General features: G+C 44.9%; 1 protein-coding gene across 7 annotated transcripts in view; it reads left to right on the top strand.

Moving 5' to 3' along the window:
• The window catches only part of PASD1 (PAS domain containing repressor 1), a 51,504-nt gene extending 30,336 nt beyond the window's left edge, over positions 1-21,168 (top strand). For 3 of the 7 annotated variants that reach the window (XM_015626191.3, XM_015626190.3, XM_015626196.2), the window contains 15 exons: positions 901-1,014; positions 1,691-1,809; positions 2,616-2,698; positions 6,363-6,469; positions 10,770-10,917; positions 13,001-13,082; positions 14,572-14,695; positions 15,493-15,602; positions 16,074-16,160; positions 17,095-17,253; positions 17,733-17,936; positions 18,744-18,946; positions 19,524-19,616; positions 20,079-20,286; positions 20,952-21,168. In XM_015626191.3, the coding sequence (XP_015481677.1) occupies positions 901-1,014; positions 1,691-1,809; positions 2,616-2,698; positions 6,363-6,469; positions 10,770-10,917; positions 13,001-13,082; positions 14,572-14,695; positions 15,493-15,602; positions 16,074-16,160; positions 17,095-17,253; positions 17,733-17,936; positions 18,744-18,946; positions 19,524-19,616; positions 20,079-20,286; positions 20,952-21,122 (2,012 nt within the window). In that variant the 3' untranslated portion in view covers positions 21,123-21,168. The remainder of the gene's footprint in view (positions 1-900; positions 1,015-1,690; positions 1,810-2,615; positions 2,699-6,362; positions 6,470-10,769; positions 10,918-13,000; positions 13,083-14,571; positions 14,696-15,492; positions 15,603-16,073; positions 16,161-17,094; positions 17,254-17,732; positions 17,937-18,743; positions 18,947-19,523; positions 19,617-20,078; positions 20,287-20,951) is intronic. The other 4 variants (XM_015626192.3, XM_015626194.3, XM_015626193.3 and 1 more) reach the window with 4 other exon arrangements.
• Positions 21,169-21,371: the final 203 nt, after the last annotated feature.

Below are 21,371 nucleotides of genomic sequence, written 5' to 3'. Positions count from 1 at the left end.
GGGCTCAAGGGAAAAAAGTTTGGAGAAATCCCAAACAGTTTTGGCAGCGCTGTTATTCCGTAAGGTTGCATGTCTCAGGATACAAGAGAAGCCCTAATGTAACTTAAGCAACAGCCTTTCTGTCTGAACAGTCCGTCTGGATTTGTACTGCTGGTTGCCGCCCCATATCCCTTTCCCACAGAAAATGTCCCCAGGACCAGAGCAGGCAGCAGCATCTTCCCAGCACCTGTGTTTCATTAAGCCTGTGCTGAGCCCCAACCCACTTCCCAGTGGGTTTGGCAAGGCCACCGAGCATTGGGCTTCCCTCCCTGCTGCCCCATAAGCATCAGTGGGAGCTGAGCAGCCTGATGATGCTCTGAGCAGCCTGATGATGCTCTAAGCAGCCTGATGATGCTCTGCCCGGGGAGTCGTTTCCCTCTGGCTGAAGGCTGTGTGGTCTAATCTGTAGAGTTCAGACTTGGGGCAGAAAACTGGATTAGAGCTTGGCACAGTGCCCTTCACTGTAAATGGAAAGGCTTAGGGTTCAGTGCTCTATGGGTCTAGGTTCTGCTGAGCAGTGCCAGAGCAGAATACTGCAGTACCATGTAACTGCTTTGCATGAAATCCTACATTCACAAAGTCAGGGGAAAATCCTGCTGACCAGTACAGCTAGGGCTTCACACTCAGTTTACTGAGGTGACTGCAAAGACAAGAAAAAAGGGTGAGAATACATTTTCTTAAGCAGAAACAGCTGATAATTGCTCCTAGTAGTTACATATTTGCTTCTGGGTATCAGAAGTTTCCCAGCAGGGTGTGCTCAGATACTACAGCAACAGGGTTGGTAGATAAATTAAGTGTGTGAGCTAGCTAAAGTGCAAACTTCTAATAACATTGTCTGTGTCTCCCTCTCTTGCATTTCAGCAGAAAAACAAATAGAGTTTTGTTGCCATTTAGCAAGAGGCAGCTTAGATCCAAATGAACCCCTGATGTACGAATATGTGAAATTTGTAGTGGATTTTAAATATTTTACTGATGGTAAGTTACTGTTCCAGCCTATCTTTGCCTCTCTGCCTGTCTTCTTTAAATTGTCTTGATCTGTAGCATCTTAAAGGCTCTGTTTCTGCTGAAAATGCCCCGTAATTGTCAGGGATGGAATGAGCTGTGCATACATTGGATATATTTTTCATACAAAAGTGGTGGTGAGTCTGTTGTTTAGAAGAGTGCACTCTCCTGCATGTTGTGCCTAAAGCTGATATCAGACTGAAAATGCCTCTCTGACCAACTGCTAATTGTAAAGCAGCCCACTTCTTCAAATAGCCAGTAAAATATGGTATTCTGTTTCACTTGTGGCAGTGAAACAACACTTTGCAGAGATTAAGTACTTTGAGGTGCCTGTAAAATCCTGAATCTTGCAAATGTTTGCCTAGAGAAAGGCTGACAAGGAGACTGCAGCTGCACACTGTGAGCTGCTCAGAGCTGTCTTACAAAGTGGGGTACGTGATTACAGCTGTGAAAATTGGAACCTAAAGTGTTGTGCTTTAAATAAAATTAAATTTTTTTTTTAAATAAAATCAGTGTGGATCAGTGTGGCATCACCCTGTGGGTAGGAGGAGTTTGTTGCTTGGATTTCATCAGTTGCTGTACCTGTCTCAACATGAGAAGAAAGCTCTCCTTCCTTTTCTTCTTAAATAAATTGTCTGGTTGTTTCTAGTGCCTACACCTTCCTGTAACGGCTTTGAGTCAGCTATTGCACGAGCTTTCAGGTCAGCCACAGAGGAGCAGATTTGCCTGGTAGCGACTGTTCGTCTTGTCATGCCTCAGTTCTTAAAGGTGAGCTCTGTGCAGCTGCCTCTGCCCTGGGGCGCGGAAGCTGCAGTGGATGCTGTGGCACTGCCGAAAGCAGCATCAGCAGCACAGGTTGCATGTGCACAGAGTTAGTAGAGGAGAGAGCACATGGCTGTGGCTGGGAATGGAAGATGACATAAGTATGCATTTTGGAAAGGTAAAGGTATAAAGCAGGAGCTGCTTTTGAGAAGAAATGGTTTTGTGATGGGGTGTCTTGGAGGGGGCAGCCTGGGAAGCTCCAAGACAAAGTGGTCAGCTGCACCACTTGGGAATTTGCTGCCTTCAAATATGTGCATCCACCACTCCTTTGTGTAAGGACACCATCTGCATCTCAAAACATTGAAAACGTGTGTCATGGCCTCTTCCTGCAGGTCTGTAAATGTCCCATGGCACTGTGCACTGATGACAGGGATAACAACCAGGTGCTGCTTGCTCAAGAGGGCATTAGCCAGCCCAGTTAGAGGCTAGACCTGGATCTGTCATCCATATTCAAATACCAGTATTTGAAAAAACCTTGAGAATTTTGCTTAGAGTGCAAGACAAGAGTCTTTGACTATTTATCCTAGCTCTGAAATTCAGCTCAAGGTAAACTATTCAGCCATTTTTCATCAGTTCATGCATCTATAAAATAAATCTTACACGTTCCTTAAAGCAAAATAAGTCAAGTGCTTTAAAAGTACTGTATTTTGCTATGGTTTATTATATCAACAAGATGCATCCTAGATTTTGATAGTGGACTCCTTTTGTCATTTCTTAGAATTAAATGTCTGAATGTGCCCATTTCTTTGCAGGAGCTCTGCAACACTGAAGAGCCATGTGAAGAATTTACATCACGGCATAGTTTAGAATGGAAGTTTTTATTCTTGGACCACAGGTAAGAGATTTGGGTTTAGTCACTGAAGAATAAATAAAATGTAAAGTTTAAAAACAAAACTTTGTATACCTGCTGCCTGAGATCCCAAATGCAATAGTTCTAATTAAATGCAATTTGGTAAATAGCAGTACTCTGAACTTAGCTATTAGGTATCCTTAAATGCTTCACTATTTTCCATATTTTAGGCAAGTAAGAAACCATGGAAAATGTCTAGGAAAATGTCTAATCTCCTAACCAAGCTAATAAATCATTGAAAGTGAGCAGTGTGGGTCTCAATACATTCCCTGTATTGATTTAGCTCCTCTGTTTTACAACTACAGCTTCCAGGAGTCCCTCTAAATCTTTTGCTGTGTCAATAAACTTTTGACTTTCACCTTGATAAATTATAGTATTTCTAAAACTAATAAAAAACAGTGGATTTTATTATTTAATTGTATAGATTAGCTTTTGACAATGCAATATGGTGGGCTAGAATTCGGCTTGGAGAATGAAACAGACTGGAATCAGTTTATTAAGCTGCTTAATTTAGGATTAATTTTTATCAAAAGAAGCTGAAGGATTTATTCACTCTTTTACTTCTCTGTATTTGACATACGTGCATAAGCACATTGCAAAATCCTGCCCTTTTCATTATCCCTCCCTTTGTGAGCTTTGTAAAGGTAGTCATTACTAAAAACAGAAGACTAGTAAATAAGGTTCTAAGGAAAATAAAATATTGGTGAGGAAAAAAATCTAAATACCTAACTCTAAATATCTAAATCTTAATCTAAAAATCTAAATATCTAAATACCTAAATCTGTATATTTAGAGCAAGAAGGAGAGAGAGCAAATAAAAATTAATAATAAATTTCATTTATATATAACACAAGGTGTGTGCCTCACATCATACCTTGAATCATGGAGGAACTGAGCCTGCAACAGTCCTACAGTTGATTATGAATGGTTTGGGACAGTCAGATAATTATTTATTCAGATGAGATCTTGCTGGAGTGGCTTTATTAGACTTTAATTGGCCTGTCTGTTAATGCACACTTTTAGAATCAGCTGATTAATATTAAGTTTTGTAAAAGAGCACTAAGCCCCTCACATCGCTAATGAAATGAGCTGCTTTTCCACAGGGCTTTTTCCCAGCAGCTCCTGTGAAAAAGTGAGTAGGAGCTTCTTTGAAACTTTTCAGAGTCTTTTGATTAATCTGCGTTATGACTCAGAGGAATCTCTGTGCTGGGTGTTTGCAGACACTCCAGTCCCACTGATGGCAAGGAAGCCATTGTTACTGAGAGGAAATTAAGATGATACAGATGCTGAGACAGAGTTTGTGACAGCCCCAGATTCAAGCAGTGAGCTCAGACCCCAGAATAAGCAGGAGATTGTGGGAGTTGTCTTATTTAATCACTGATTCCAAGCTCTCTTCACTACAATCTGCAGGACACTGAGAAATGTTGCTGTTTCTTGCTGATTTACGTCACGACATGCTGCCTGACAGTGAAATGTGCCATCAGCAGGGGTGGACTGTATCCAGCAAGAGCTGGAATCAGGGCCTTTGCTGTCATAATCACAATTCAAATCAGAGTAAAGACAGGTGCAATAAAAGCATTCCATAGATCTGGATAAACATGAGAAAAATAGGAAAAATCTGTATTCTGGGTCTATATGTAAATATATGTAGAGGAAGAAAACCCCATCAACTTTGAAAATTATCTGTTTCTCTTCAGCACTGTGGTACTGTTATTTTCCCTTCATTTATTAAAAGACTGCACCCAAAAAGCTCTCTAAAGACTGTGCATTCCCATTTGCATAGCAGGTTGCAGATCTCAGAACTGGAACTTAAACTGACAAGACAGTTTTTAATTGCTCCACAAAGCATCTCCTTGTTAAATGACAGATGAGGAGCATTTTGTGGTTGCTTTCTCCTATGAAGAGTTCTGGTGATATTCAGGAAAGCATTATACTGATCAGCTTAAATATTTATCTCATGTGCATCTGAAAGACATTATTGTCTTGAAAATAAACATGTCATTAAAAATAGAAGAAACAGTGATGCATTCTGTCAAAGAGACAGCCAGGAAGGACACTTTAATAAATACACATATTATTATCATTAACAGAAATCTGGGTCACATGAGGAAAAGGAACAGAGTGCTATGAAAAGTTACTTGACTAAATAAAGCTGTATTGTGGCAGAGACCACTGTGTGCTCAGTGCACTCCGTTTCAAGGGATTTGCTGTCAAGTGGAGACCCGGCTGTCCCAGCTAACCCCTTGTGCTGGGACTCAGGAGCTCCTGCCCACACACTGCTCCTCCTGGGACTGCTGTTGAACAGATCCCTAGATCATCCTTCTCCCTTCATTTCCCATTTGGTGCCAGACTGCCCACAGCTGTGGTGAAGAGGAGGAGGTTATAGACCTGCCTGGGCTCTCTGTGACTAAATAACCACTGTGTCTTTCAAGAGGACAAATGTGGAGCTGAGTAGCTCAGCCAAGAGAGAACTTCACACAGTAATAACCAAGAAACTCAGGATGACCGAGCCATCAAAACCCATGTGTAATACGCTGAAATATTTTTTTCCTCATGGTTTTGGCCACTTTATGGCCTTCTTCCTTAAGAGCACTCAGCTTACCAGGAGAGGGGCAGCAGGAAAGGCAGGTTTGATAGGCAACATTGTCTTCAGCCTGCCCCATTTTGAGCTATTTACCATTTTGCCCTGTTCCTGAGAAACACACTGAACTTGGCAAGTGAATACTATCAGCACATCCTGCAGCCAGAACAAACAGGTAGAGCCACATTAGCACATATTCTGCCTCACTGGGTGCTTGAGTTGGTGCAGGCAGGATTGTACCTGAGTGCTGGGAGATGGATAGTAACATGCTGATACAGGGAACAGAGACAAAAACAGTGGTTATCTCCCCACATTTCAGTGTTGTTTCACAATCATAAGCTATCAGGCTTTGGTGAAGGCTGTGTTAGGATACCTGCTTTTAAAAAACCTCATGTTTTGCCTAGAGAAAGGAAAATCTAGAATTGATAGCAGAGTAGGGAGGTAAGTCATTGCAATGTACCTATCTAAATACTTCATCAATTCCTTCTCTACCAACCAAAGCAAAAACAGCCCTAAAACAGCCCCATGCCTTATTGCTATCTGTCCTACCAGCACCGAAAGTTTTGTTTACTATAGTTTCCCAAGGTTTTCCAGGGGAGAAATTACTTTTTCCCAAGCTGGTCCTGACACACACTGCAGCTTCCCACTTACTCTCTCTTCTACAGTTACTACCCAGATGATACTTATATCCAACCTACTGGATAATTTTACTCTAGCTCCAAGTTGTTGTGTTCAGGATCAGCCATAGAGTTTCTCAAGCTGTATCTCACAAGCATCCTTAATGAATTGAGTCACTCACATACGTACAGTCCTTTTTCTACACCCACATAATGAATAGGCTGTGAAACATTAAATAATCATCTTTTCATTCTCTCAATTTTTACCTCTCCCTTGCTGTATTTTTTTTTGTTTTATATTAAAACACATCACTACCTATATGAAAATCCACTCCAGATTTCCCTGCCAAGTGAACAAACCAGGTGTTTATTGCTGGTATCACAGCTTATCTGTCAGGATGTCAAAGCATCAAGATTTGTGCTCACTCCCTGCCCTTTGCTTCCTTTCTAGGGCTCCACCTATTATAGGATATTTACCCTTTGAAGTTCTGGGAACATCAGGGTATGATTACTACCATGCAGATGACCTGGAGCTTCTTGCTAGGTGCCATGAACACTGTAAGTTTCCCTGCCTTTGCAGTGTGTCTGTCTCTGATCTCCTTTGTCACTTGTGCAAAACCTTTTACTGTCATTGCAAAAGGCTTTTTCTTCAGAGGCATGCAGGAACTCTCCCTTCCCATGATAGACTGTCACAGTTGACACTTACCTGGGAGGTTGAAATCTGCAGAAGTCAGTCAGATCGGGAACTGTTTGTGTAGGTTTTTTGAATTGCAAGATAACTTGTTTGAGCATAGGTTGTCTCAGAGTGAAATGAGATTAAAAGGTTGGAAGTCAGAACTATCCCGCCTCTGCCCTGCGAGTTTTGTTGATTTGTCACAGTTCATGGGGTCTTGCCATTCCCCTGGGCTACAGAGTTAGCCAGGAGGCTCAGCTCACCAAAACACCTTTGGAGAGCATCATTTGGATCACCTGTCTGTGCAGTTAGGTGTTGTGAACCTCACATAATCATTAGTAAAATTCTTCTATAGATTCAGAATTATTTTACATACAAAAGTACTGAACACAGTTCCCCTGTGGGTGAAGATGGCTCATGTTTTGCTGACCTGAAAGGAAAACAACAAAGCAGAAGAGTCAAGTTCAGGCTAATGTGTGAACACCAAAGAAGGTCCATGAAGTTTATTTTTGTGCAAGGATAAATAGTGTGGCCTGTCACAGACAGAGCAGAAGAACTTGTGTGATTCCCACAGCAGTGCACTCAATGCTGAAGAACCATGTCCTGCTGAAGGCTGGAGCTAACATGAGGAAGGGCAGATGTCTGCAGGTGTGATCTGCTCTTAAGCAGTGTGCAGTTCCTACCAGATGTGAGATGCTTTATTCCCAGACCCAGATTTTTCCATTTTACTGGGTGCATTTCAGACTGAGATACTGAGCCAGAGTTCCCGTGTGTCCTGTGGTGGTTTTGCATTACCAAGCACTGCAATGAAACATAACTAAATACTTTGTAAAATGCATCTAGGTAATCAGGTATTTTGCTAAGAAATATTATTTACAGATTTCTTGTTTGGGACACTGTCTCTGCTATCTCCACTTGAAAGGAGTGTTTTGTCAAAAGGAAACAAGACACCCCAGAGAGTGGAGCAAGTGGGATGCTGTAATTTCTCTAAGATGCAGAACAACATGATGCTGGGACCAAGAAACTCCACCAATAAGCCCCACAACCCACTGAAGAAAACCTATCTCTGAGCTGCAAACCACCCTCATCTCTACCACAAACTCTCTACCATTTACAGATATGAGCTGAGGGACCTAGAAGAGTATGGGGAAAAATACTTCTCTGCATGTCAGGTTTCCCTACATCACTTCCCTGCTGGCTGCTCTGCCCTGTCCAGGCAAAGCACTGGTACAGAAGTTGCCAGGGAAGTGGGTTGCCTGGCTGAGCACAAAGAGGAAGCTGTGACAGGGGGACACACAAATTGTGTCAAATGCAACAAAAGTGTAGATGGGAATACTAACAGAATATTTTAGCTGCTCTCAAGTACAGTACTTCTTAGTGCTGTTCGCTAAGAAGATGATTCAGATACAAGTGAAATATTTAACCAGACAGTGGCCTTTTGGTAATGCATGTGCAGTTTGGTATAGACACAAACTGTATTGGGAGTGGGTCAGATCATTAAGTAGAGAATTGATCTGATGATTTATATTCTACATCTCTATCATCCAGGCATTTGTCTTGCCTATTAGAAGAATATTTGAACAACACATCTGTACGAAAGGGTCTTTTCATTTTACTGCACAAAGTAAAGTGCTGACAAAGTGACATAGAGAAGCTGCTTCAGGACATGTCTGCCAGGACTAGGAACTGAGGGATCCCCAGCATGTCATGTTAGCTATCTCTGAAAATCTCTGCTAAGTGCTTCATTGTAGTGGGTTTAGCACTTGTTAAAATCACCAGTGCACCTACTAGAATTATTACTCATTTCCTGCTGTGAGCTATAAATTAGGAGGGTAAAGCAGGCTCAAAACTTAAAAGGTATAAAGAAAACTTTATTAACAGAACTAAAATAATAAGAAGAATCAGAATAAAACCTTCAGATTCATTTCTTCTCCCCCTACCCAACTTCCTTTTCCAACTGACAACAGAGACAAAACCTGGGATTTTAAATCAGTTACCACCTCTACAATAGTCTTTCATCAGTTCTCATAAGGAGAGGAGTTTCTCTTGCCATGCCATGGAGACTTCTCCACAAGAAACAGTTCTCCTGTGGCTTTTAATTTCCACAAATAGCAGCTGCCCAGAAAATCTGCAATCATGAAGTTCCTCCCACGCCTTAAAACCTTCCCACAGCTGCGTCCATGGGCCATGTCAAACTTATGGGGCACTATTTTAAGAATAAGCTGTTCAAAAGTAAAGGTTCCCTTCATGTGTCTCTAAGATCATCTTCATTTCTGGGAACAGAGGTCCTCTTCTTCTTTCCCTGGGGGGCAAAGAGTCTTCATCATTCTCATCTCTCTCTGTTCAAGCTTCTCATGGGATCACAGCTACTTAAACATCTGCTTTGCTTCATTATGGATGCCTCTTCTCAGGTCTAATTTGAACACTCCATCCCCCCAAACTTTTTCATGATTTAAAGGGGATATTCTAGTGTACCATAGTCCACCTCCATGGCCTTACCAAAAGAATTCCAGCCTAAGACTAAGGAATCTCCTCATTCTCCTCCCATCTGAGATTTGACTCTTTCTTTACTGACCTTAGTTTCTACATGTCTTCACACTGTCGTTTTCTCTCACTTGAACGAGGATCAGTGTTTTGCAAGTTTCATCTGTGGAGTGGAAGAGTTAATATCTCGCCCAGGCCTGCAGATGGTCACGATGGTTTCTGCCGGGCGGTAGCTGAAGCAGTCACAGTGAGAGATTTCAGGTCGCGCTGGGGGCTGTGCCAAGATCTCAGGGGGCCCAGTCAGAACGGTAGCGGCCGTATGGCTGCTCTCCGGCCCCTGCTTCCTTCAATTCCAGCTGCGGGCCGATGGCTTCCCCTGCCCGGCAGCCACGCGGCGGAGGGGGTCTGGCCCGGCCCGGAGCCGCTCCCGGGGCCCGGCGGATCCCGGCAGTGCGTGGGCCAGCAGTGGGGCAGGGCTTAGTTGTCAGCAAGATGTCAGCAGCCACTGCCCGGCCCAGCCCCGGCCGGGGCCCCGCAGTCTTCCGTTCTCCGCGCGACTAGCACTGGAGTTCGGCTCGGCCCCGCCAGGCCCCGAGGGCCGCAGCGGAGCGGGGCCAGCCCGACTGGTGCCCAGTTACCGCTTCAAAGCCGTAAGCAAGAGAGAGATTGCCCATCTTTAAAATGTGAATTTCACATCACACAGAGGCGGGTCTGGCTTTTTTATGTGTTATTAAGTTATCAATTCTCAGAGCTAGCCAGCTATTGGTTTTTGTCAGGCACAGAGTAAGCTCTTAGCAGCTTCTCTCAGAAAAATCATTTCTGTGAGTAGCTTCTTCTCTCCTCATCAAATATAAATCAATGCAAAACCAGCACATTCATCTAAAACTCATCACTGTTAATGGGATCGCTAAAGAAGTCAGTCCTGATATTTTAACAAAATAGAGGTGTGCAGGTGAGTAAAAAACCACCTGGGTTAGTGTGATTTGCTAAGTTCCTGTTTGTCACATTGACACTTTGAGCAGACATCTTGCCTACTGTCAAGTGAAATGGGTTTGTTTAAACCATATTTGTATTTTATATTGCATTAATTGTGGGTACTTGTTTTAAGTGAGCATGTTTCATTTTGTACTCACAACAGTCTGGAACAATTAGTGTGGTTATTTAACATAGTTCCCCTCATTTTCCAGTTGTGCTACACTTACCTGAGATTTTTCTGGTCATAGCCTGATAATACATACCAGGTTGAAGTAGGCCAGGTCTTGGAAGAAAACTCAGTTTTCTTGGAAGAAAACTTTGAGTAAAAACTCTACTATCTTGTTGTTTTGTGCCATTATTAGGATTCTTACTTCACATTTTCAGTCTTTGAAATGCATTCTCAGGTTCTTACAAAAGATAAGTAATTTGTTTAATTAATGTTATTTATGCTTAAATAACAGGGAGCCCAGAATGTAGCTAGTTATATAGTTATACCAGTTATAAGAGAAATCTCAAAATAGCTAAGGGCACTCCTGTCAGCAGGAATGACCCCAAACAAGAGCTGAGTGCATGGTTGTATATCATCTGTCTTGTTTATAAAGCTCAAAAACCATTTTAGCACTGCCCCAGTCTGGGAGAGGGTGTGGGATTGAATGGTTTTTCTAATCGCCTTTGCACCATAAAATCCCTGTTTGCTATAAATTGCTTTCTCTTTTTGTTAAACAGTGATGCAGTTTGGAAAAGGAAAGTCCTGTTACTATCGGTTCCTGACCAAAGGGCAGCAGTGGATATGGCTGCAGACACACTACTACATCACCTACCACCAGTGGAACTCCAAGCCTGAGTTCATTGTTTGCACTCATCTGGTAGTTAGGTAGGAACAAGAACCAAACTCTTCAAAGTCTATGTTATGTCTCAGTGTCCAGGCATTGCTTTTTCTAGTTCTGTTTCATGTTAACCAAATACTTGCTATGCCTACTGACACACTAAAATGATATATAATTCCATGAAACTATTCTGATAGGGTATATGTGACTTGTTTACTTATCTACTTTTTCTTAGCCAAAAGCCTGAAAGCCACCTTTAGCCAAATCTATTAGTGTGTTACGTTCCCCTTTTGTCCCTAGTGATGACATAGCTATAGAAAGAATTAAAGCTGTTGGAAATCAGACATCTTTCTGGGCATGAATGAGATCATATAACTCCTACAAAACCTTTTGATCAGAGTTTTAAATATTTATGACTTGAAGTTAGCTGCTGTCTTACTGGCCTTATTCCTCACCCATATCAAGCCCTGGATCCCCCTCTAGTGGGAAAGCTGCTTGTGCTGAGTTGCAGCCCGTGCTGAAAGGCAGTTAATGTCTGTGAATGCACCTTCTGGAGGGGAATCTGCTGGATTACCACAGCCATCTCAAAAAAGACTATATGAAGAGTAAGAATGTATTTTCTGAAGGGCTTGAAAAAATAGCAACGCACTGGTTTGCTCTGTTAATTTGAGTAAATTTATTGCTCACTATGTATTTTTTTTCTGTCAGGAAACAATTTTTTTCTGGTCCCCCTCTTTTTCTGTCAAACATCTGGAAGAGTAAACACTAATAAATGTCAAATATATGGGTCTGTTGGAGTGAGCCAGAGGAGGGCCATGAAGATGCTCAGAGGGCTGGAGCACCTCTCCTGTGAAGACAGGAAGAGACAGCTGGCGTTATTCAGTCTGGAGAAGAGAAGACTCCAGAGAGACCTTAGAGCCTCTTCCAGTGCCTAAGGGAACTCCAGGAGAGCTGGAGAAGGAATTATGGAGTTCTAGAACAAGGGGGAATGGATAAACTGTCAGGGATAGGTTTAGATTAGGTAGAAATTCTTCCCTGTGAGGGTGGTGAGGCACTGGAAGCCCAGAAAAGCTTGGCTGCCCCATCCCTGGAAGTATTCAAGGCCAGGTTCGCTGGGGCCCTGAACAACCTGGTATAGTGGAAGGTGTTCTGCCCACAGTAGAGGGCTTGGAACCAGATAATTTTAAGGTCCTTTTCAAGCCAAATTCTATTGATTCTGATTCTATGATTTGTGGTATAAATGACATATGAAGTGCTAACATAAGCAAATGTTACACAGACAGATTGCTTCTCAGTTGTCTTGGTTCTGCCGTCCTTCAGGGAATTCAGCTTCACTTTAAGGACTGAATCTATAGTGCATGAATTTGTTTCTTCTTTATGCTTCCAGTGCTTCTTAGACCTAATGATGTAGTCCTAAATAGATTTTGTTCAATTCTGTCTCAGATAGTTAAGGCTTAAAATATGTTACTGAAGCACACAAGTTAAAATGTTGTTTCTGGAAAATTCATTCCCACAATGATATAAGTGAGGTCAGTTCAGCAACTTCGCTTGCCTCCCACAAAGGTTGCAGCTCATTAATATTTCATCACCCTAAAGCCTGGCACCTCTCAGTACCCATGACCCATGAGCACTCAGAGAGTCTTTGAAACATCCTCTCCAATTTATCCTAGTGGTGAATCACGTGGCATTTGATACTGGAAATATTTCATTATTTCAGAGAGAGAAAAGTAAGGAAAGAAAATATACACTTTCCGAGGCACCTTACAGGGGTTCTGGCACTTCACATTATTGCACATGTGTAGCTGCTTGTTGGTCTTTGGAGTTTCCACTGGAGCATAACTCTGATGCATGCACAGTTCTGTGCACCCTCAGAAGGAGGGACCTGACCTCGTCCTGCCCAAGGCACTGGCATAGGGATCACTGAACTACCATGCAAAAACAAGGATTCTTGTTCAAGGTTAGAAAATGAGTGTACACTTGGCAGTTTACCTGAACAGAAACTGTAAAATCTTTCTTTTTTGTTTGTTTGGTTGGTTTGGCTTTTGTTTTGTTGTTGTTGTTAGGGGTTATTTTGTTTTTTACTTTTTTGTTTTTGTTTGTTTAATTGGTTTTTGTTTTGGGTTTTTTTAGTTATGCAGAAGTTCGGGCTGAGAGAAGGCGAGATCTTGGCCTTGAGGAGTCATCAATTGAACTGGCATCCTCTTCTCTAAAGGTACCGTGTTCCTTCACAGTTGAATGAGATGTTTAAACCAAACTGAGTTACAGCTTACCAATCTTAGGGAAATATCTGTTCTTTCTTCTCCATTTTCTTTACTCCCATCTCATTCCAAGCCTTCAACTGGGTCATGACTTAGGCAGGCCCTAAGAAGCTTTTCTGTGCATGGCTCCAAATTGTCCATGTTGGTTCAGGACAGGCTGGATGAGCTTTGAACTGCCTGATCTAGTGGAAGATGTCCCTGCCCGTGGCAGGGGATTGGAACTAGATGATCTTTAACACCAAGTACTCTCTGATTCTGCAATAACTGTGAATTCAGCAGTTGCATTACTCTGTTCAGGTCCCTGTAATCTTTATGAGACCATGATGCAAATGACAGGTTAAACCACCTCAGCTCAGAAGCAGAGAAGTAGAGCTGGAGCCAGAGGCCAGATTGCTGTACCTGTCACCCTTAGTAAGGCACAGAGGATCCAAGATTAGGGCAGCACCACAGGGTACCTGTTTTGCTTGTGCCAGCTCATCACTGATACTCAGATGAAGATGGGAAGGCAAGGTAAAACACATAAGGGAAAACAGCTCAGTTACTGGATCACATCAAATGTAGGATTGTGACCTATAACTTCCATGAGCAGTAACTTCCATGGCTTGAGTCAGTCTGGCATCGCCACACATCAGCCCAAGTAACAGCGTAATTTTCACTACTTTTAAATTTCTCCTCTGTAAGCTTGGTAGTTTACAAATAAGATCAGCAATCAAAGTAATTTCAAGTGGGTTGTGGTATAGTTGTCATTCCATCAGTCTCATTGCCTTTCAGACATTATTTTTATGGGAGCTCAGGCTGTTCCCCTCTGCTGCCCAGGTCTTTCCCAGAACAGGCTGCTGCTCCCCAGGGAACAGTGAGTGGAATTGAAGCTCTCAGCACTTCCCAGCATTTATACTCCTCAGGAGACATTTGCTGTAGATCCTCTTGGGGCTCTAGGTGATGTCTCCATGGCACTGCTCCCTGTCCAGTCATCTCTCTCCATCTCTTTTATGGGTAAAACTATTCCCCAGGTAGCACCTCCTGCCACCTTCATTCATTCCCCCTGCCACCACTCCCCAGTGCACCACAGCCAACCAGCTGTGACATCCCTGAAGATATCGGGCAGAAAGAGGCTGACTACAAAACCTGTTGCCCACAGCTCTGTGAGGGGAGAAGGACATTGGGACACCAGAGTGCAGGCAATGGGCAGCAATCCACATGGAGGAGAAATCCTTCACTGCTGCTCACTGCAATCAGATGGGTGCCCAGGGCATGAGTGTGAGGGTCCTGTGTGCCAGAAGGCTTTTGGTTGAACACAGAGGGATGGAGTGAACGGGGTTTGGTGGTGTGGTGCTGCAAACCTGCTGGGTTTGTCTACAAACAAGGGCTCAAAGAGGTGGAGGTCCCTTCCAGGGCCATTCCCTTCTGCTGACAATCTCACCACTTGTGCTTTGCTCCTCCCAGAGCCACAGCAGCTACCTGGACGTGGGGCAGTGCGGCAGCAGCCAGGATGCCAGCCGAGAGGGAGTGTCGCTGTCATCACACAGCTCCCAGCACTCCTCGCATACCACCCTCTCCAACTCCACCTGTAGGTGCTGGGGCAGCCCAGCTTGGGTGCAGGCAGTGGGCTGGAGGGCAGAGCAGCCTCTAAAATACTGGTGTTTGGCCGGAAGTGACCAAGTCGGGGTGGGAGAGGAATGGTCAGCATTGGGACCTACATACCATGTCATGACAAGTCACACAGCAGCAACAGAGCCATGGCCACCTGATGCTTCCTTCCTCTAAACCCACCACCTCCTGAGAGCAGATTTACCCTGGCTTGTCACCAGCTGAGGGTTGTGACTGTTTGCTGTGGTTCTGAGGACAAGAGGTGACTTGCTAGCTTGATTGAGTCAACCTCACTGACAAATGTTTTATGTTGGGATAATACAATTTTATTATGACATCTGTCTTGTGAAATCCCTGCAGAAGGAGCACAGAAGGATGCCTGCCTTGCTGGCAGCTTCATCCCAGCTCCCATCAGTGCCCTTCTTGCCCTGGGGGAGGCAACAAGATGACTGCCGTGCCCTGTGTGGGTCCATGGGTAGGAAACTCAGGGGACTTTTCTTGAGATACTTGCCGTGGGGAGAGTGGGGATCTCATCTGGATAAAGCCATGGAGGGCAGGCTGAATAGGGGGTTAGCATCAGGAGGGACGTGAGCAAGTCAGGTGGGGAGCCAGAGGGACACCATAGAGGGGCAGAGAGCCAAACTGCCTGTAGAGGGGTAGTTTGAGGACCCACTTTGGCACTATTTGGGTACTGCCCATCTGCATATGTGGATTTCAGGCTTAGCCAGGGTACCCAGGTACAGGTCTGCTGTACCACAGTGAATGTCTCTTTTGCAGCCACATCATCCTTGCGGCGCACAGACACCAGCACTCCCACCCGGCCGTCAGTGCCGGGGGTTTCAGGGGAGAAGACAGCCCTGCGGCTGGCAACGGTCAGGAGCACTCAGGTCAGTGGTCCTGAGGAGCAAGAGCCTTTCTGAGACTGTAGTGAAATGAGCAAAACAAGCATTGATCTTACCCTCAGAGATGCTGGATCCCAGACTCTGAGTGTGCTGTGACTTCCTGGGGAGTGCCACTGGCTAGCAGAGCCAGTGGAGAGATGCTAGGGGCTCCTCTGCTGCTTTCTTTCAGGATTCAGTTTGCTCCTCCAGGCCAAATGCCTTTTCACACCACCAACCCTCTTTTCTTGAGGTTTGTATACATAAGATAGCCTTTAACCAAAATGAATGCTGACACCAAGGACTTGAAATTATCAGGCCCATTCAGGAGCCTAAATTCTCCCTTCAGACTTATCCTCAGATCTCAAATCTCAGTTGTCCAATTCCCTGCACTTGTTCATTCCTGGTAGAGCTGGTAAAGAACCAGCTCTGCACGAGAGGTGCTATGGACCTACAGTAAGGCAAAGTTTTCATTCCTAGGCCATAGCCATTCCTCAAGCTCCTGGTGAACACCTCTGTCAGCACCCTGTGGCTCAGCTGGCAGGGCCTTCCCAGAACCCTCTGATGGTATGTGGTTTATTTTTGTTAAGTGCATTAGTGTGTCCTGTCAGCAGGGCAGCCTAGGTGGCTTTGGTTCACTGCCCTCATGTCCTTGCTGGCTCATCCCAGAGTGGGGACAAGGTTTATGTGCCCTTTCTGTTGCTGAGATTTACCTGCAACAACCTTATTGCAACCACTTATTTCAGGAAGCAGAGAGAGCAGGTAGGACACTCAAAGAAATAGCATAGGAGAATGTTTACACTTGTCAAAAGTGTTATGGGCTGCTGAAGGCTTCTCCCTGGATCTCTAGCAGCTGTCTACAGGCTGGTACAATGCTGAAGAGTTCTAGTAGAGGAAAGGGATGTCATGGAAGGTTTGAGTTAGGCCAGGAAAGGAAAAGAAAACAAAAACCCCAAGAAAAAGGAGCCATAAAACCGTTATGACAAGGTCTGTCCTTACAGGGCTTTGATGTCAGTGCAGTAAATGTTCAGACTATAAAACAGAGATTGAAAATGGCCAATGTGGGTGCAAAGGATGGATCCCCAGGTGGGATTTCAGCCTAACTTGGGCTTGGCACCTGCCAAATATTAGCAGCAGAACTGGAAGCTCAGCCAGGAGGTGTGGCAAGGGTTTGGATGCAGTGTCTTCCGCAAAATATTAGTGGGCTCTAACCAGAAGGGTGTTATCCTGGGGGACAGGAGAGTCCCATGTATAGACACTTCATCTATGCAGAAATTATAAAGAAAACACCTGGAGGGAGGCACTGTGTGTGAGCCAGATGTGGTGCTGCTCTGAAACTACAGTGGCACTTTGGTTAAATATGCAATTGCCATTTTTTGTCAGCATTGTATTTTTTATGGCAAAAGCTGAAAAGCAGTCATTTTTCTGAATCAAGCATTGCTATGGATGTGAGTAACAGGACTGGTCCTACCCCATGGTCCTCTTTCTCTGTTCTTTGCAGCCAATGTACCATTTCCCCACCCAGCTGGGGATGATGCACCAGCTGAAAGAGCAGCTGGAGGAAAGGACTCGCATACTGCAAGCTGACATCAAGACACAGCAAGAGGAGCTCCATGTCATCAAGGAGCAGCTCCAGCTTGTGCAGGACTCAAACATGCAGGTACCTGCTGCACCTGGTGCTCCCAAACTCACCAGCCATTTGCTTTTCCTTTGAGCACACGGAATAGTAACAAAATTGTCTGTGGCAAAAGCATTGGGGAATGAACTCTTGACAAATTGGTAACTTGGTTTCAGATGTGGAAGTGGTGTTTCCCAGGAGGTGAGGTCAATATCTGTCTGGGTAATTAATCAGTAATTTTGGTGATTTAGAAAAAAGCAATCCCAAATTAATCCAAAGTCTCCCATGCACAAAAAGTTTGGTGGTTCTGTGTCTGATTAGTGCTCTGTCACTCTGCAAAACACAGCAGGCACAATGGAGCTTGAACAGCCCTGGCTCCAAATAATATTTGACACGAGTTAACATTTGATTTTCTGTTACTTGGTTCATTTTGCTCCTGGGTTTAGAGATACTGCTGCTGCTGTAGTGTTATTTCTGCCAGGCAGTACTACCAACAACTCCTGTGCTTCTTTTACTTAAAGATGCTGATGCAGCAGCCGATCCCTGTCATCTTAAACACTGTGCAGCAGCCGAGCCCCCGGAGGCCGCCGCCGCAGGGGACACCCAGGCAGACCACAGCCAAGAAGTCACAGCAGCCAGTCCTCATGGGGACAAAGCACTACTGCAGCACCCACCTGCTGTCACCGCACCCATTCCTCAGGGACCCCTGTGGCACAGTCCCCCAGGTCACTGGCTGCTTCATTGTCATTATCCCCTTTCCCAGCTTCTAAAAACTTGTCTGCCATGTCACTCCTCCCCATGGTCCCATACATTTCCTCTGTGTTGGTTTTACTGCATAGCTGGCATTGAGGAATTTGAGTCAGGAGTCAGTTGTGAACAATGTCTCTCAACTGTAAAAATAAAAACCAGGAAGCCAAAAGGCATTTAAGCCCAAAGGCTGCTGGAGCCCTCCTGGTGACTGGGGAGGAAGTCAATGGGAGGTCTGAGCTCTCATCAACATGGTATTCATTCATAGTCAGTGAGAGCTGTGGTTTCATAACACAGGAGTAAGTATCATTTTAAAAGATTAATTTTGTTCTACCTGAAGAGTCTTGGAAGGCAGCTTTGAAAAAACAATTTTGTCATCACTAGATTAAAATCCACTATTAAAATAGGAAAGATGGGTTCAAAACCAAAAAAGACCAAAACTGCTGCTTTAATTACATATGATTTCCTTGGAGACTTCAGATTTGCACTTCCCCTCTTAAGCTGTTCTCTTCCTCCTCAAGCCTTTTGTGCCCTTATCCTTGTAGTCTAATTTCTCAAAAGACTATCTGGGGATGCCAACACGTGCCCTGCAGGCACTATAAATGCTGATGGATTGAATAGATATGATATGATGGTCTTGAATAGATATCTGTTCCTACTGCTGTGTTCAGGAGCAATATCCTATTGTTCCTTCTCCTTTTCCCATCTGCCCACTGTAAGTGGTTATTTTGTCCTTCCACTAGGGAGCTTTAAAACTTACGTGAGTACCTATGTCTTCATTTCAGGTACAGCAGCAGAAGCAGCAGCATCCAAGAGGAAGCCAAGGCCAGCAATTATGTGTGCCAGGGCAGGCAAGCATTTCAGTGCCCTTCTACAACAACCCCATGGTGTTCTCCCAAACACACCCTATCACTGTGGCTGCACAGGTGCTGACTGACAGCAGTGAGAGGCAACCACCAGCTGACTACAGCCAGGACAGGAGCCTCAGGTACCCACAGCCCTGCTGGGACCATCCCAGGAGCAGTGACAGAACAGCAGTACTTGGGCAGCAAGGAGGGAAGGTGTGGCTGGGCTCAGGGCAATGGGCTTGGGATGCCACAGCCAGCGTAAGGATGCTCCCTCTGCAGGGGTGAGCCTAGTGTGCTGGCAGTCAGGGTGCTATGCACATCATGCTGTATTATCAGAGGCCTTAAATCCTCTTCTCTCCCTATTTCCATAAATTAACACTGCCCTCTGTCAGTTTAAAGTCATTCTGCCTTGTCTCGTTGCTCCATGCCCTTGTCAAAAGTCCCTCTCCTGCTCTCTTTTAGCCTCTTTAGGTACTGGAAAGTACTATAAATTGTCCCTAGAGCGTTCTCTTCTTCAGTCTCAACAATCCCAATCTTCTTAGCATGTATTCACAGGAGAAATGTGACATGATAAGAAGCATCCTATTTCATTACCTTGTTTAGAAGGTAGTTGTTTACCTGCTTTCATGGACGATTTTCAAGGAGTTGTTTCTAGAGACTGACAGGACCTTGTCCCTCTCCCTTCCCTGACCAACCTCTTTGTTCCTTCCACCACAGGATGCTGTTGGATCAGTCCATCCAAGCCATGATGCCCACAGCCAACAGGAATTGTCAGCCATTGCAGAGCAGCACCAGCAGGCAGCAAGGAAAGTGAGTCTCTGCTTGCCCTTATTTTTCTGCAGTGTCTTAGCAGGACACTTTAAGGCGCTGAAAAAGACATGGAAAAACTTGAACCTGGTCACACAAACACAAACAGTCTCAGTCTGAAATGAAACAAAATTTCAGCCAGTTAGGAGAAAAATGAGAATATTTTTTAATTACAAAGAGCTTTATAAATAAAGTGTGTTGAAAAAAAAATTATCGATTTTCTGGCTTTTGCAAAGTATCAAATGCTTGACCAAGACATAGAGAAAATGTACAACCTTAAAAACCTTAATTTTCAGCAGTTCTAGTCCATGCTTTGTGGGCAGAGGGGAATCAGGGGCTGCCTGTCAGCAAGGCCTGCACCAGCTCTTCTCCAGGCTGGTTCCTGCAGCAGCTGGGCTCCCACTGCCCATTCTGAGGGTGGGTTTTGGTGTGGGTTCTCATGACTGGTTTTCCTCCTTGTGGCAGGCTTGTTGCAGAGCAGCAGACCCTGCCTCCCCCAGCACAGGTGCAGCCAGTCACCTGCAGCACCATCAGACCTCCAGCCCCACCACCCATCTTCTCCCCGTCTCTAATGATCCCACACTCCAGCTTCACATCCCACCAGGCCAGCACACCAGTTCATCTGCACCAGTGGCCACAGCAGCAAGTTCAGCAGCACCACCTCTACCTTCAGGTATTGGAGCAGGCAAAGATAGTAGAAAAGGAAGTGAGAGGAGTAGGTATAGCTGAAAAGCAGCCACACAGCAAGACTGGATTTAGAGTGAGAATTAATTGCTGTTGTCGGCAAATGTGGGCATGAACTGTCCCTGCTTTGGGTATGTGTCCTCATGGGCTGCCTTGTGGTCCTGATTACCAGCAGTGTGGACAGCAGAATGATGATGCTGGAACAGATACATAGCTCCAGGTCCACAGTAAACCAGAGTTTGATGACACAGTGCCTTTAGCAGGAGGCAAGTCCAGGTCTTTGAGGTACCAGTCATGGGTGGATACATGATTGCTCTAGGATCTCTTCCTTGGTTGTCTGAATGTCTTTTCCATGAAAGATGAAAGTTGCACATCCTGCAGATTGTACCTCACATACAGCTTTTGGAGGTCTCTATTCTTGCTGGGCTCCCCATGAGCCTGTTAGGACAGATGAGTCCTGATTCCCCTCTGTGCTCTCCAGGCATTGTTGGTTGTGCTGACAGCAACAGCATTCTGAGGAGCACAGCTCATACCCTCAAGTTTAGGACTTGGTGCACACACTCCTGGGCATGAGTCTCAGCATCAGCCCTGCAGCACAAGAGGGACAGCTGGGTGATGGGGCAGATTTGTGCTCAGATTTGTGTCTCCCAACAGATGCAAGGTCCTGAGCTGGTGCCTGGGGCTCCGATACAACGCATTTTCCAGCCATCCCACACTCCACAGCAGAACCCCTTGAGCTACTTCCTCCATCCGCAGCAGCAGAGCCACCACACACAGGGCCAGCCCTGCAACTTGCCTGACCTGCCCGAGATGCAGCTGCCATGAAGATTGGTTCTGGGAGACAAGGCTGTGGCTGCTGTGCCCAGGCACATACAGGAGAGCAGGACACCAGCACAACACAGCACAGGAAGAGGTTGGGCTCCATGGGGAGATGATGGCTGGAGGGATGATCTCTGACAGGGATGCATGGCTGCAAGAGCCTCGTTTGTTGGGCTTTCCATGTAGCCAGCCCATGATGCTGTTCCAGCAGCAGGGTGTGCCTGGCACTGTGGTGCCACTGAAAGTGGTGGCTTT

Source organism: Parus major, chromosome 4A (genome assembly GCF_001522545.3).
Source record: "Parus major isolate Abel chromosome 4A, Parus_major1.1, whole genome shotgun sequence".
NCBI classification, from domain to species: domain Eukaryota; kingdom Metazoa; phylum Chordata; class Aves; order Passeriformes; family Paridae; genus Parus; species Parus major.
Note: the sequence above shows the minus strand (reverse complement) of the source record. Positions and strands in the feature narration are given on the sequence as shown.